Below are 16,127 nucleotides of genomic sequence, written 5' to 3'. Positions count from 1 at the left end.
CATGTCTTAATTTATTCTTAAAGGGTTAGTTCACCCACAAATAGAAATTCTGTCATTAATTACTCAACCTCATGTCGTTCCAAACATGTAAGACCTTCATCTTCACAACACAAATTAAGATATTTTTAATTAAATCTGAGATCTTCCTGTCCCTCCATTGACAGTCTATGCAACTACCACTTTCAAGCCCCAGAAAGATATAAAGGTACATCATTAAAGTACTCCATGCGACCCCAGTGGTTTAACATACACTTTATTAAACTTCTCAAGTGCTGTGTTTGCTTAATTTATAAAATATGAATTATATTTCCAACTATTAAATATTTCCAAAATGCGTTCATGAGAACTTTACAACTCGTGCATGTTGTTGATGCAAGAGCAGATGTTGTTGCGTGAATGTGCATTGAAGATTAATATTTTGTAAATAAATTTGAGTTAAAATTGTCGTAAAAAAAGGTCACATGTAGTTACATGGATTACTTATGATTTCCTTTTTACCTTTCCGTGGCTTTGGAAGTGGTAGTTGAATAGGCTGATGAGGGACAGAAATCTCTTGTATTTCATTAAAATTAAGTGTTCCATAGATGAACAAACTCTTACTGATTTAGAACAATATGAGGATAATAATAATGACAGAATAATTAATGACAGAATTTAATTTTTTGGATGAATTAAATATTTGATTCACTTGGAAATCAGTAAATTCAAGTCTTAATCTAGCCAAAGTAGTTTCTTGTTTGAGTCAAGAAAGTCTCAGATGATTGAACTTTTTCCACCAAAAACTTGCTGTATTTATAAAACACAAATGGTATTAATTGTAATTGGTCTGGCTTTGTGTTGTCTAGGGAACCAGTACTCCAGGATTTTTCGAGAAAGTTGGATCTGCACAGTCCTGGATCTTTCCTGCTCTGTGAAACTACCATGCACTGAACTTTACTGTTGGCAACTGGACACAACTGATCCACTCATATCCTGCAACTGTTTTTCATCTGCTGAACGTTGTTGACTCGAGCACTGCTGTACTGTTGCAAAGTCAAAGGTACTGAATCAACTTAACTGACACAGGACTTACATTCACTGACATGTACAGGACTTGAACTATTACAGACCACTTGATAAGCAACTTTCATATAATTCCGATGACAGAAATTCCTATATTGTGCTTTCATTTATTTTAAAAGTTAACCTATGATGTAAAGGGACTTGTTTGTTAATAAAAAAAATTAGTTTGTTAAAACAACTGTTTGCATTTTGTCTTTATTTTTTAACTTTACAATGAATACATAATTCTACTATGATCCCAGACTAAGGTTGAAAGAGTAATATACAGTGATGTGTTTATTTCGAAGTGAATTTATTCTTTTCAGATTAAATGATTTGTCAGTTTATTTTACAGTTCTTTAAAGTAGGTAATGCAGAACCCAAATAAGAAAATCTGGTAACTCCTTTAGTGTTTTTATTTGTAAAAAGGTGTTCTATCAACACCAGGATGGTGTAATATTTGACTCCTATAAGGTTGAGAAGATTGTGATATCCATTTTTTGAATGGATCTTAATCGAATTAACATATAGTTAATCTGAAAATGTTAATACATATGTTAATACAACTCAACATGTTTAGTTTCAGCTTGTGTAAAAGGTTAGGGTTCCATATTAATACAACTTAACATGTTTAGTTTCAGCTTGTGTAAAAGGTTAGGTTCCATGTTAATACAACTTAACATGTTTAGTTTCAGCTTGTGTAAAAACTAAAGTGGTTTAAGGCAACGGGTTTCCACGCGATTTGCGAGTAAAGTCAACTAATTCGGGTTAAGAGTGTAGCAACCACCAAGCAACAGCCTAGCAACCACCCAGAACACCCTAGAAACAAACCAGAACACCCCAGCAACCATCTGACAACACCCTAGCAACCACCCAGAACACCCCAGCAACCGCCTAGCAACACCCTAGCAACCACCCAGAACACCTTCGCAACCACCCAGAATACCCTAGCAACCGCATAGCAACACCATAGCAACCAGCCAGAATACCCTAAAAAAACACCTAGCAACCACCCAGAACACCGTAGCAACCTCCCAGAACACCCTAGCAACCGGGTGGTGAGATTTGCCGTTTCAAGCTCCACTTTTCATTTTCTTCTGGAAATGTGCCATAAATATAAGTATTTAATTAAGTATTTAATTCCCATTTGCATTTAAGAAGTAGCACAAGACATATGTGATTGCAATGCAACTGCGAATGATTTTTTTTTTTATAGTGCAGCAGATTAATCAGTGCACGCACAGAATCATGAAGAACAACTAACTCATTTAGGGAAATCATTGCATTAGCCTAAAAACTCATTCACGGTTGCATTTGCATTGTACACACGAACTTGTGCAATGAAAACTAAACTATAAGCTATGCTCTTGTTGCATTGCAATGCATATAAGAACTAACTCATTAAGTTGTGCAACATCATAAAGCCCAATGTTGCATTGCAACCTTTATAGAAGTATTTAATTCCCTACCGGTAGGTAAGTCCTTATTTCACCTACCTATATTTTTGTCCAAAGACACTTTGAACTTTAACTTTCTATACATACTGTGGTAGGGGGGCGTGGTTTTCGCGGCGTCTGTAGTGGGAGACGAGTCAATGAGCTGCGCGGAGAGTAAGTCGGTCAAGTGCAAATGATGAACAGCTGTGTCTATTTGCAGTGATTGGAGCGGGGAGACTGTAAAGGCCGCAGACTGGGAGAGAGGAGAGAGAGAGAACTGGCTGGAACTCGTGCTGTGGACAGAGAAGCTGGAAAGCTGAAGCGGAACGTGAAGTTATTCGATGTGGAAAGAGTTTGTGAATGAAGTTGTGCCGTAGCTGTGCTACGGTGAACGTGCTGTGTGCACACCTTTTGTTTTGTGAAAATCTGAGTAAATAAAAATTAAGTACGAGTTCCAGTCCCGCCGACCCTGTCTCCTTCTTCCCCCCTAACTGAACTGTATTACACTGGTGCCGAAAACCCGGGAAGAAGGAGACTGCCGTCGCCATGTCGAGCCCGTCAGGTTCGCCGTTTACGGAGATTATTCAATCACTCGCGGCCATGCAGAGGGAACAACATCAAGCCCTGCTGTCAAGGACGCTGCTTCAAGGACAGCAGGAGGACCGCGAGTTGTTCCGGAGCTGTTTCGACCAGGGGGCTGCGGCCACCCCCGCTACAACATCGGCCGCGGCACTCTCGGTGTCAAGGATGGGTCCCCAGGATGAACCGGAGGCATTCCTGGACCTGTTCGAGAGGACAGCTGAAGCCCGGGGGTGGCCCAAAACAGACTGGCCGCTGCGACTCATCCCACTCCTATCAGGGGAGTCGCAGCTCGCCGCCCACCAACTGCCAGTCTCCAGTCTCCTGGTCTACCAAGATCTACGGCGCGCCATTCTGCAGCGGGTCGGCCGGTCGGCGGAACAACATCGTCAGCGGTTCCGTTCCCTGACTCTGGAGGAGGCCGGTCGGCCCTTCGTGATGGCGCAACAGCTCCGGGACTCCTGCCGTAAATGGCTGGTGGCCAAGGGAAGGGACGTCGGGACAATCGTCGACCTGGTGGTTCTGGAGCAGTTCATCACGAGGCTTCCCAAGAAAACAGCTCAATGGGTCCAGTGCCACCGTCCGACGTCCCTGGACCAGGCCATCCAACTGGCGGAAGATCACATGGTGGCGTGCTCGGGGGTCGGCGAACCCCTCCCATCTGCCTCTCTCTCCCACTCTTTTTTCTCCCCCTCCCCAGTCTCTCTCTCGTCCCCCTCTGGAAAAACTATTCCTTCTCCCAGGTCTCGGGGTGGGCCGGCGCCCAGGCTCGCGCCGCGATGGAGATCCGGCGGCCAGAGGGACTCCCCGTCGGCCGGGAGGATGACGGAGGGGGTGACACCGGGCGGGGGATTCCCCTCCCCGGCTCCGGTCGTTGCGCTCTCCCCACACCAATCCCTTGCCCCACTTCCCGCCGCTGGGACAGCGGGAAAGCCCGGGCCGGCCTGTTGGCGCTGTGGGGATCCGGGACACTTTATTGATCGCTGTCCGGTGATGGAGGTGGGGACGCTGGTCCGGGTCCCCGACGCGCCAAGGGCCGCCCCCGATCAAGCTGGCTTGTACCAGATACCCGTGAGTATCAAGGGGGGTACTTATCAGGCTTTGGTGGATTCCGGATGTAACCAAACCTCGATTCATCAAAGCCTGATTCGATCTGGGGCATTGGATAACAGCCGCATGGTTAAGGTACGGTGTGTGCACGGGGTCGTGGTGAGTTATCCCTTAATGCCGGTAAAAATTTTATTCAGGGGTCAAAAGCATAGTGTGGAGGTGGCAGTTAACCCGCACCTCCGGCATCCGCTAATTTTGGGTACGGATTGGCCGGGCTTTACGAATTTGTTGAAATTTTTATGTGCGGGTGCCGCTCGGGGGAAAAAACAGCGGGGGAAGACAGCGTTGGTGCAGGTGGGAGACACTGTACCGGGACCTCTGGGCACTGCGGCGGGGGAACAGAGCGCGTCAGAGGGAAATATTCTCTCTGAGCGCGATGATTTTCCCTTGGAGCAGTCCCAGGATGAGACGCTCAAACATGCGTTTGATAAGGTCCAGTCCATCGACGGACGGCTGCTCCACCCGCACCAACCGCTCTCTTACCCCTATTTTGCATAATTAAAGATAGGTTGTATCGGGTGGCCCGAGACGCCCAGACAAATGAGGATACAACCCAGTTATTGGTACCAAAGAGCCGTCGGGAAATGCTTTTCCAGGTGGCTCACTGTAATCCGATGGCCGGTCATTTAGGGCAAACGGCGACACTAAACCGTCTCATGGCCCGATTCTTTTGGCCGGGCATTCACGAGAACGTGCGCAGGTGGTGCGCGTCTTGTCGCGAATGTCAGTTGGTTAATCCACCGGCCACTCCAAAAGCACCCTTGTGCCCCCTTCCACTGATGCAGGTCCCCTTCGAGCGAATTGGCATGGACCTCATCAGGCCATTAGAACGGTCAGCACGAGGGCATCGTTTTGCGTTAGTCTTAGTGGACTACGCAACACGATACCCGGAGGCAGTTCCGCTTCGCAATATCTCAGCTAAGAGTGTCGCAAGCGCGCTGTTTTCTTTAATCTCCCGGGTGGGGGTCCCGAAAGAGATCCTCACCGATCAGGGCACGGCGTTTATGTCAAAGACAATACGCGAACTTTACGAGTTGTTAGGCATTAAATCGATTCGCACCAGCGTCTATCACCCACAAACGGATGGTCTGGTCGAACGGTTTAATCGGACGTTAAAAGCCATGATTCGTAAGTTCGTTCACGAAGACGCCAAAAATTGGGATAAGTGGCTAGAACCCCTGTTGTTTGCTATACGTGAGGTCCCCCAAGCCTCCACGGGGTTTTCCCCTTTCGAGCTTCTTTTCGGTCGTCAACCCCGTGGGGTGTTGGATGTACTGAAGGAGACTTGGGAGGACGGACCATCCGCTAGCAAAAACGAAATTCAGTATGTCCTGGACCTGAGAACGAAACTTCACACTTTGGGGCGGCTATCTTTGGAGAATTTGTTACAGGCCCAGGACAGACAGAGGCAGCAATATAATAGGGGGGCTAGACTTCGTCAATTTGCACCGGGAGATAAGGTCCTTGTATTACTTCCCACGTCCAGTTCGAAATTACTCGCAAAGTGGCAAGGGCCCTTTGAGGTCCCACGGCGGGTTGGGGATCTCAACTATGAGGTAGTGCGAACAGATAGGGGCGGGGGACGTCAGATTTACCACCTCAACCTGCTTAAAAAATGGGTTGAGGCTGAGGCAGTGATGCTGGCGACGGTGGTAGGTGGAGAGGAGGACCTCGGGCCAGAAGCGAATATCAAACACCATTCCTTCGCTCTGGCTCCCTCTGGCGACCACCTCTCACCCTCGCAGCTCACTGACATTAAGAATTTACAAACAGAGTTTGCGGATGTATTCTCGCCCCTACCTGGCCGAACGAATCTCATTCAGCACCACGTTGAGACTGATCCGGGGGCCGTAGTACGTTGCCGCCCGTATCGTTTACCGGAACACAAAAAAAAAGTGGTTCAAGACGAATTAGAGACAATGCTGGACCTGGGGGTAATAGAAGAATCCAACAGTGACTGGGCAAGCCCGATAGTTTTAGTCCCGAAACCTGACGGCTCGGTTCGGTTCTGTGTGGATTATAGAAAGGTGAACGCAGTGTCTAAGTTTGATGCTTATCCAATGCCGAAGAAGTGTGCAATTGGGCGGGTGGAAGTAAAGTATCTGGGGTTCCACTTGGGACATGGACAGGTGCGTCCCCAAATTGATAAGACAGCTGCAGTTGCAACCTGTCCAAGTCCGAAGACCAAAAAGGAGGTTAGGCAGTTCCTGGGGCTAGCGGGATATTATAGACGGTTTGTACCTAACTATTCGGACCTCGCTAGCCCGCTGACTGACCTAACTAAAAAGGGTGCTCCAGATACGATTCAGTGGACGGAGCAGTGCCAGCGGGCTTTTACCCAGATAAAGGCTGCTCTGTGCGGCGGCCCGCTTTTGCATGCTCCTGACTTTTCTCTCCCTTTCATCCTACAGACGGACGCGTCGGACAGGGGTTTGGGCGCGGTCCTGTCCCAGGAGGTGGGGGGGGAGGAACGGCCGGTGCTGTACATCAGTCGGAAGCTTTCGAAGAGAGAGACGATGTACAGCACCATTGAGAAGGAGTGTTTGGCCATACGGTGGGCTGTCCTCACCCTCCGCTACTACCTCCTGGGCCGGGAGTTCACCCTGTGTTCGGACCACGCGCCCCTCCAATGGCTCCACCGCATGAAAGATACCAACGCGCGGATCACCCGGTGGTATTTGGCGTTACAACCTTTTAAGTTTCAGGTGGTCCACAGGCCGGGGACGCAGATGGCGGTGGCCGACTTCCTCTCCAGGAGGGGGGGGGGGGAGGCTGCAGGCCGGACGGTTCCCCGGCCTGAGTCGGGCGGTGGGGGTATGTGGTAGGGGGGCGTGGTTTTCGCGGCGTCTGTAGTGGGAGACGAGTCAATGAGCTGCGCGGAGAGTAAGTCGGTCAAGTGCAAATGATGAACAGCTGTGTCTATTTGCAGTGATTGGAGCGGGGAGACTGTAAAGGCCGCAGACTGGGAGAGAGGAGAGAGAGAGAACTGGCTGGAACTCGTGCTGTGGACAGAGAAGCTGGAAAGCTGAAGCGGAACGTGAAGTTATTCGATGTGGAAAGAGTTTGGGAATGAAGTTGTGCCGTAGCTGTGCTACGGTGAACGTGCTGTGTGCACACCTTTTGTTTTGTGAAAATCTGAGTAAATAAAAATTAAGTACGAGTTCCAGTCCCGCCGACCCTGTCTCCTTCTTCACCCCTAACTGAACTGTATTACACATACTCATTGACTCCTTCTTATGTTTCATCAGCCAGACAGTGGTCCTTATTTGATCTACTTAACATGTTTCAAGCCAAAAAGTCTTTGAACTTGAACTCTCCATGAATTCTCATTGACTTCTTCTGATTTTTCTTCAACAGGAGAGATGTCCATATTTGACCTGCTTAACATATTTCTGACGAAAGTGTCTTTGAAATTGAACTTTCTCTTTGACAAATAATCATTGACAAATACTCTTAATGTTTCGATCCAATTGGTCTTGTAATGCTACCCGAATTACACACTGTTCTTTCTTTGGCCAGAGGACTACTTGGCCCCCGACTGAATCTGGATTCTCACAAAGTTTTTTCTCTCCATTCTGTCCCTAATGGAATTTTGGTTCCTTGCCACTGTTGCCTTTTGGCATTTGGCTTGCTTAGTTTGGGACATTTAATATTCAACAATATTATGGACTTCTGCTGTATAATTTTCATGTTATCACTGTGAAGCTACTTTGAAACAATCTGTATTGTAAATAGCGCTATATAAATTAAGGTGACGTGACTTGACTCCTTCTGATGTTTCATCAGCCAGACAGTTGTCCATATATTACCTGCATAACATATTTCTGTCCAACAAGTCATTGAACTTAAATTTTCCATAAATACTCACTGACTCCTCCTGATGTTTCTTCAGCCAGACAGTTGTCCATATTTGACCCACTTGACATATTTCTGGCCAAAGAGTCTTTGAAAGAGAATCCTTGAACTTCATCTTTCTATATGTATTCATTTACTCCTGATGTTTCATCAAAAAGACAGTGGTCCATATTTGATCTAATTGACATAATTTGGTCCAAAGTATTTTAAAAGGATAATTTGCAATGCAAACTCTTAGACTTCTTTTGGTGTTCCTTCAACCACAGAAGAGTGCTTAATCTTCAAACTTTCTATACATAGCCTACTCATAGACTCCTTTAAATGACCATTTGTACATACATACCAGAGAATTCTTTAACATGATCTTTATGTACATACTCATTTAATTGCAATACATATAAGAACCAAGTCATTAAGTTGTGCTTTGTTTGCTGTTTCGTTGCATTTAAAATCTAACTTGTTCCATTGTGCAATGAAAATACAATCCAATAACTGACATAAGAAAACATAATTGCAACTAATTGTTTATTCACTTGTTTATTTGATGGGAAATAATTGAAAAGACAATAAGGATATATCGCATACCATAAAGCCTACCATATGTTGCATTGCAACACATACAGAAGTATTGTGCATTCAGGAAGTAGCAAAAGACATGTGATTGCAATGCGAATGAGGTTTTTATAATGCAGAAGGTTAATCATTGCAAGCACGATTTAAATTAATCCGTTGTGCATTTATTGCATGCAAAGCTAACGTTTTCAGTGGTGCATTAAAGAGATAACATATAACATATGACATGTTTCACTGAACTATATACAATGACCAACTCATTATGTTGTGCATTGTTTGCTGTTTAGTTGCATTAATATTCTAACTTGTCATTGTGCAATGAAAATACAAACCAATTACTGACATAAGAAAACGTAACTGCAACTTATTGTTCATTCACTTGTTTATTTGAAGGGAAATAGTTGAAAGACAATAAGGATAATTTCACATACCATAAAGCCTACCATCTGTGGTTACATTACAACGCATAATTTGTGCATTTAAGAAGTAGCAAAAGACATATGATTGCAATGGAACAGCGAATGAGGTTTTTTATAAGGCATCAGGTTAATCATTGGATGCATGATATAAATTAATCTGTTGTGCATTTATTGCATGGAAAGCTATAACGTTTTCAGTTGTGGATTAAAGAGATATATAACATATGACCTGTTTTACTGAACTATATGCAATAACTATTCTGTTGTACAACTGAAACGCATGTTTTTGTTGATACAAGAATATGCGTGATGGCACGTACTACAACTAACATTTAGGGAACTCATTGCATGAGCCTAAAAACTCATTCCCGGTTGCATTGCATTGTACACACGAACTTGTGCAATGAAAAATTAAACTACAAGCTATGCTCTTGTTGCATTGTAAGAACTAACTCATTCCGTTGTGCATTGAAGAGGTAACATTTTTGCTGTTGCATTGAATTACAACAAGATCTAACGTTTTGTATTGAAGAATTAACATAAGCTATTGAAAAATATACTTTAGATATTTTAGATACTTTAGATTTGCTACAACAAAACTGTAAATCATTGCATTACCTTTTTGCATTAAAATGCATTGTTACTGAGTAACATTTGTGCTGGTGCGTTGCACAGACGGTTGTGCACAGTGACACCTTGTGGTGTGTGAGCAAACGAAACGCAGAGCATGCAATTTCACATTTTAAGTCATGTATTTCACCCTAACTGTTTATAGGGTAGGCTATAGGTCCGGGGTCAGGGGATCTCTGGATAATCCGTAATTCGTTTGTAATTATAAAACGAAAATACCGTTTTTCTGTTTTTTGTTTCATATAGAAAAACCAAATTAACCGTTTTTGGTGTCAGAATCAAAAAACGAAAAACCAATTAAAAACTGCCCGTTTTATCGCATTTTATCGTTATTCATTTTTGAACAAAGAATGAATTGAGTCTTTGAACTTCTGTCAATTCGTTTTTCGTTTATAAACCAAAAACGGAAGTCACGTGGTCCATTCCTTATTTGGAAGCGAATGTAACCGGAAACACTTTCAAAATAAAAGTAACTACAGTTAGCGAGGTGATGGTAGACTAAAACTGAACTAATATAACATTTTTTTAGTACAACTAAAGTGGCACTGGGTGTGAATAAGACTTTAGTTTACTGAAATAAAAATTAAAACAAATAAAATAATAACTCTGGCTGTTAGGGAGAATTAAACATTTGTAAGACCATTGGTGAATAGGGCCTACAGCTATGTATGCTATGAGCAAGGCTCTGCATTGCAACTCTTTCAATAGCATATATGGCCTAAGATGTTTTACAAGCATAGTGGGTGAGTGAAGACTAAAACCTACTGTAAATGTTATAAGGTTATATTATACTTTTATACATTTATAGTTCCTCCTCCAGGTTGTGGTTATTAGCCTCTGCAGTGGACAGATGTAGATTTAGCCAGAGCCAGGATGTCACTGTGCAAAAACATAATTTATAAAATATATATTTCATAAATCATATTTTTTTAAATAAAAAACTGAACTTCACCTGCCTTCCAGCTCCCTTTTCTATCGCTATACTATACTATAGCTGCTAAAAACTCTCAGCTTCCACCATCTACTGTTACCCCTTCTGTGTCAAAACAAAACTCTTCCAAAACAAATCTAGAAAGCTTTTTATTTTTCCTTTGCATTTTTCTCCAGTGTAATATTATTATGTTAGTTAAGTAGATTATATATTTTTAACCCTTGTGCATCAATTATATAGAGGACAAAAATGTCCGTGTCAAAAAACTGTCATACAAATGTGAAGCTTGGAGCACAGACTTAAGTTGGTATCATTTTAAAGAAGACCCATGGCAGATTATTGCTGAAGTAAACTAAAGCTTAATTAAAATAATAAGTGAAGAGTTCAGATGCAAATGCCTCTAAGTGCCATTTGAAATTTTCTTCTAAAATTATCATTTTTATCAAGCCTGTATATTTAAGTTCAGTAATTTCACTTAAATGGCAATGAAGATTACCTATTAATTGTCATTTAAGTGAAATTACTGAACTTAAATACACAAGCTTGATAAAAATGGTCATTCTAGAACAAAATTTCAAATGGCACTTAGAGGCTTTTGCATCTGAACTCTTCAAGTAGTAAATCCAAAAAAAAAGTTATATAGATATAGTTTATGAAAATTATTTATAAAAAAATATGATTTATAAAATATATATTTTATAAATCAGGTTGAACTCTAAAACTGCAAGAAAATCAAAGCCATGAATCTGAATAGGTTGTGTTCCAAATTTGAGTTGGATAGGCCAATCTAAAAAAAAATGAGCTTTCGGTAAGAGTTTGTTTGGGTGCAGTATAAGATTTTCCCCATTGGGTGCCAGCAAAACTCCACTGGTGCACACAGTAATTGAATTTTAGATTTGCAAATTTGAGTTTTTCTCTCTCAAATATTACAAGTACACAAACACATATACACACACAAAAAAATGTATTACACACATACAAACCACACTCTGACATCCACCCACACAATTATCGTTAATAAGCAGAAAACAGGAATAAAGCAACATTTGCCATAGGCCAAACCTGGACAACTGGCACCATCTGGTAAAAAAAAAAAAATTGTAAAAATAAAAATTTTGGAGCCTTGTCAACAGAATTAACAAAGATTGCATCGTTTTATAGTTAAATGACCCTGGGATTAAAAATTGCGGTTTCAATGGGTTTCAATGGGAACATTTTTGTCCAAGAGGCGCTGATATAGGGAGTATTTTGTGTACCTAATGCAAAATTATTACTTTTTTTTAAGAAAATGGTGGGGAATTGTAAAATTCCATAAAAAATACACACCTGTGCCAAATTAGCATTAACACAGGTAAAGTGATTAAAAAAAACTGAAAAGAACAAAAATGTCCATAAGGATGCACAAGGGTTAATGCAGCTTGTAGTTCTCATTAGTTATGTAGACCTACTTGTGTGTGAAACCCAGCATTACTCGGTTAAAAATGAGCTGGGACTTTCAGATCTTTTAGCGCTTTTTGGGGGTTTAATTCTGTTTGGTGAACCACCGGGTAAAGGCAGTGCTCTGTACTTTTGGTACTTGTGTAAAGTAAAATAAAAGTGTTTAGTTTTTTACTTTTAGTTTTTTAGCTTTTAGGTTTTCTCCCTGGTACTCGTGTCAGGGCCTCCCAGAGTTTCCCCAATACCTGTCCTGGAGAATGTGAGCCTGTGCACTGTGTGCAGGGTTAAGGACTGATGATAGTAGCAGGACTGGCCCCTTCACCTACCGTCACTCTCTCTTCAAATAAATGCTGGACAGGCAGGACAAAGTAGAACACCACTCCTTCCTCCGGCACCATAAAGGGGCCTTGTTGTCACTTTCAGATATGTATGGTATATGTTAAGCCACATCTTTGTGGATTTTGTGGCACTACTTTTGTGGAATTGGGTGATGTCAGCTTATGACTTTAATTACAAATGTACATCATATTGTACAACAGTACAGTGAAGCATGGCTCTGCATTGCAATTTGCAACTCTTTCACTTGCACACACAACCAACACCACACTTTATGTAAAAAAGATTGGAGAGCATTATTTATTATCTTTAACTTCAGTAAAGCAGATGTAAAACACTACAAGGGGAATGTGTTGCTCTCAGGAGGAGGCTGTTTTTGCACAGTGACATCCTGGCTCTGGCTAAATCTACATCTGTCCACTGCAGAGGCTAATAACCACAACCTGGAAGAGGAACTATATAAATGTATCAAAGTATAATATAACCTTATAACATTTACAGTAGGTTTTAGTCTTCACTCACCCACTATGCTTGTAAAACATGTTAGGCCATATATGCTATTGAAAGAGTTGCAATGCAGAGCCCTGCTCATAGCAACTCTTTCCAATAGCTGTAGGCCCTATTCACCAATGGTCTTACAAATGTTTAATTATCCCTAACAACCAGAGCTATTATTTTATTAATTTTCATTTTTATTTTAGTTAACTAAAGTGTTTTTCACACCCAGTGCTAGTTTAGTTGTACTAAAAAAAGTTATATTAGTTCAGTTTTAGTCTACCATCTCTTTTATTTTGAAAGTGTTTCCGGGTACATTCGCTGACCATTTCACAAGATGTAAACAACACTGGTCCAGAAGCACTTCCTGTTTCAGTTTTTTAACACTACATAAAAGCTGGGATAAAATACAACCAACAGAACATATAAAACTGAATCAAAAAGTTAAACAAACATCTTTAAGATGTATTGTTTACATGTGAAATAAAGAAAACAGTTACAAACTGAAACAGGAAGTGCTTCTGGACCAGTGTTGTTTACATCTTTTGAAATGGTCTATAAAACCAATGACAGAAGTTCAAGACTCAATTCATTCTTTGTTCAATAAGGAATAACGATAAAATGATCCCCAAAAAACGAAAAACGGGCAGTTTTTAATTGGTTTTTCGTTTTTTGATTCTGACACAAAAAACGGTTATTTGGTTTTTCTATTTGAAACAAAAAAACGGTATTTTCGTTTCATAATTACAAACGAATTACGGATTATCCAGAGATCCCCTGACCCCGGTACGGGTATCGTCCGTTCATTTGTTTTTGCTTTCATATATGAAAACGAAAAAACGAGAAAACAACTTCTTTTTTCGTTTTTCTGAAAAACGAAAAAACGAAATGACTTGATATTTGGTTTTCCGTTCTTGCACAGAAATCAGAAAAACCACTTGATATTCGAATTTTTCCCTGTGGGTGGGGCTACATGGTCAGGGGATCTCTGGATAATCCGTAATTCGTTTGTAATTATAAAACGAAAATACAGTTTTTCTGTTTATTGTTTCAAATAGAAAAACCAAATAACCGTTTTTGGTGTCAGAATCAAAAAACGAAAAACCAATTAAAAACTGCCCGTTTTTCGTTTTTTTGGAGATCATTTTATCGTTATTCATTTTTGAACAAAGAATGAAGAGAGTCTTTGAACTTCTGTCAATTCGTTTTTCGTTTATAAACCAAAAACGGAAGTCACGTGGTCCATTCCTTTTTTGGAAGCGAATGGCTGCGTTCCAAACCGCATACTCAATGAGTAGGTACTTAATTTCAATAAGTACTTACTCATCGAGCGCTAAAAGAGTAGGTACTTTATAGCCAAATCTCGTTGAGTATGAATGCGAACCGGACATCTGCCATGTTGACGTTATCATGTGACCTACTACGCGTTATCACAAGCGCAACACCTTCATGTCATGCAATAAAAAAAAATATGAACGATACGTTTAATTAATCTACCTATAAATATCTTGATATTGATGAAACTTGCTCATTTTGTTGTGGTATTGTTGAAGAAACAGCTGCCTATTTATTTTGTGAATACATTTAGGGTTGATTTAAGTTGTTTTATTTTAATCCCTACTAATGTGACCAACAGTGTTATTCTAACGATATTTTTTTTTATTAAGAAACCCCAAAATCATCATCTCTTGATTATGTTGTTAATTTCTTTATTTTATACCCAAAAAGTTTCTCCTTTAAGTTTTCCTCTTTTTCTTCATGAATTTACCTCGTTTCATCCCTCAGATATAACAACAACTTTTTTTTATGTATTATAAAGAACTATAATGAAGATATTTAGCCTTTTTTATTGTTCTTATTTCCTGTGTATAAATATAATTTTATGTCATATTATGATGTACACAAACCAATGATCTTTATATTTTCTGTTTTGTCACTATGATTGTTACATAAACTATAGTATCTTTCCATGATCTTGCATATAATAAGTTTAAATTATATGAGCGACAGGTGCTCTAACACTTCATAACATCAGTAACTTGACAGCACAACCTAGAACAGCGTTTGTAATGTCTGCACAAAGGAGACGGGCAGCTGCTTGAAGATCTCTTTTGGAGAAAACTGTTGATTTTATACTCAAAAAATTTAAGTATCACTGCTTAAAAATTAATATTACCTCAGAATGAATTTCATTGTTAGCCCACCCCAAAACTTAAACAAAATAATAAAATTAAATGCTGACCAATACTTATATAACTTTTTATATTCTAAAAATATAATTTAATAAAACAAGCAAAATGTAATTTGTTTTGTAATATGACAGTAATGCATGAATTCATTTATATTGCTAAATGCAGTGAAACATCTCAATTGTCAGTCAATCGATGAATTAATGCATAAATTAATTACATTTTATATACTGACAACAATAAGAAACATGAATAAATGAGTAAAAGAACAAATAAAAGTAACCATCACAATAAACAAATGCATATACAAGTCAACACATGAAACAGCTTTATTCAAACTACAAGCATGTATTTACAGGCACTGAACCCCAAACCCTACTGCCGACTCAACACAGCGGTTCCCATTCATTGATGACAGCATTCAGCATCATGAGCCTCTCTCCACCGGATAAACACACGCGTGTTCTCCTGTCCCTGTAGACAAGATTCACATTACGAGCTCAACACTGCATTTACATGTTGAGGTTGATGTGTTAACTCACTTTTAATCCAACTTAAATGTTCCTCAATATATCAACACCAATAAGGGACAACTTAAATATATATCATGTTTAGTTACTTTATAGATGTTTTTATTCACAGCACATAATTTGTCTAATGTAAGCAGTGTTGACAACAGTGAATTATCCTACATAATAGCAGCACACACATGTATTTTTCATGTTGGGATGTGCTCACCTGCAATACTTATACAATATTTTCCTTCCTGATGTAAATAGACATTTTAAATAAGCGTATTTAAGATGTATGGTTATGTAAATACACGTTGGAAACGTAACTTTACGCTCCCCTGTTATCAATAATAAAACATGTGTTTACAGCAAAATCACAACTATACTATACTGTCTAACTCCTTTAGACGTTCAACAGTAAAACGTTTACTCTATAGTAGTTTAACACATACGATTTAAACACAAGGAACCGTATTTACTCACATTTGAAACCCCCCGCGTCGCTTATCTCCGCGATGTGAGTAACCCCAGAGTGCACTCTGGACGATGGGGTGGGGCGACACTTTTGGGTGGAGCGACACGTG

General features: G+C 40.5%; 1 protein-coding gene and 1 long non-coding RNA gene across 2 annotated transcripts; one reads left to right on the top strand and one right to left on the bottom strand.

The window, feature by feature from the left end:
* Window positions 1-3,287: 3,287 nt before the first annotated feature.
* LOC148998380 (uncharacterized) lies at window positions 3,288-4,664 on the top strand. Its single transcript, XM_089129362.1, has one exon. The coding sequence runs from the start codon at window positions 3,495-3,497 to the stop codon at window positions 4,662-4,664; it is 1,170 nt and encodes a 389-aa protein (XP_088985488.1). The 5' UTR covers window positions 3,288-3,494.
* Window positions 4,665-15,336: 10,672 nt separating this feature from the next.
* On the bottom strand, window positions 15,337-16,070 carry LOC120491922 (uncharacterized). Its single transcript, XR_005625363.1, has 2 exons — window positions 16,027-16,070; window positions 15,337-15,505 (listed from the first exon to the last, which is right to left on the bottom strand). It is a non-coding gene; the product is annotated as an uncharacterized LOC120491922 (long non-coding RNA).
* Between the last annotated feature and the right edge of the window lie 57 nt (window positions 16,071-16,127).

This window comes from Pimephales promelas, chromosome 1 (genome assembly GCF_988280905.1).
Source record: "Pimephales promelas chromosome 1, fPimPro1.hap1.1, whole genome shotgun sequence".
Classification (NCBI taxonomy): domain Eukaryota; kingdom Metazoa; phylum Chordata; class Actinopteri; order Cypriniformes; family Leuciscidae; genus Pimephales; species Pimephales promelas.
Note: the sequence above shows the minus strand (reverse complement) of the source record. Positions and strands in the feature narration are given on the sequence as shown.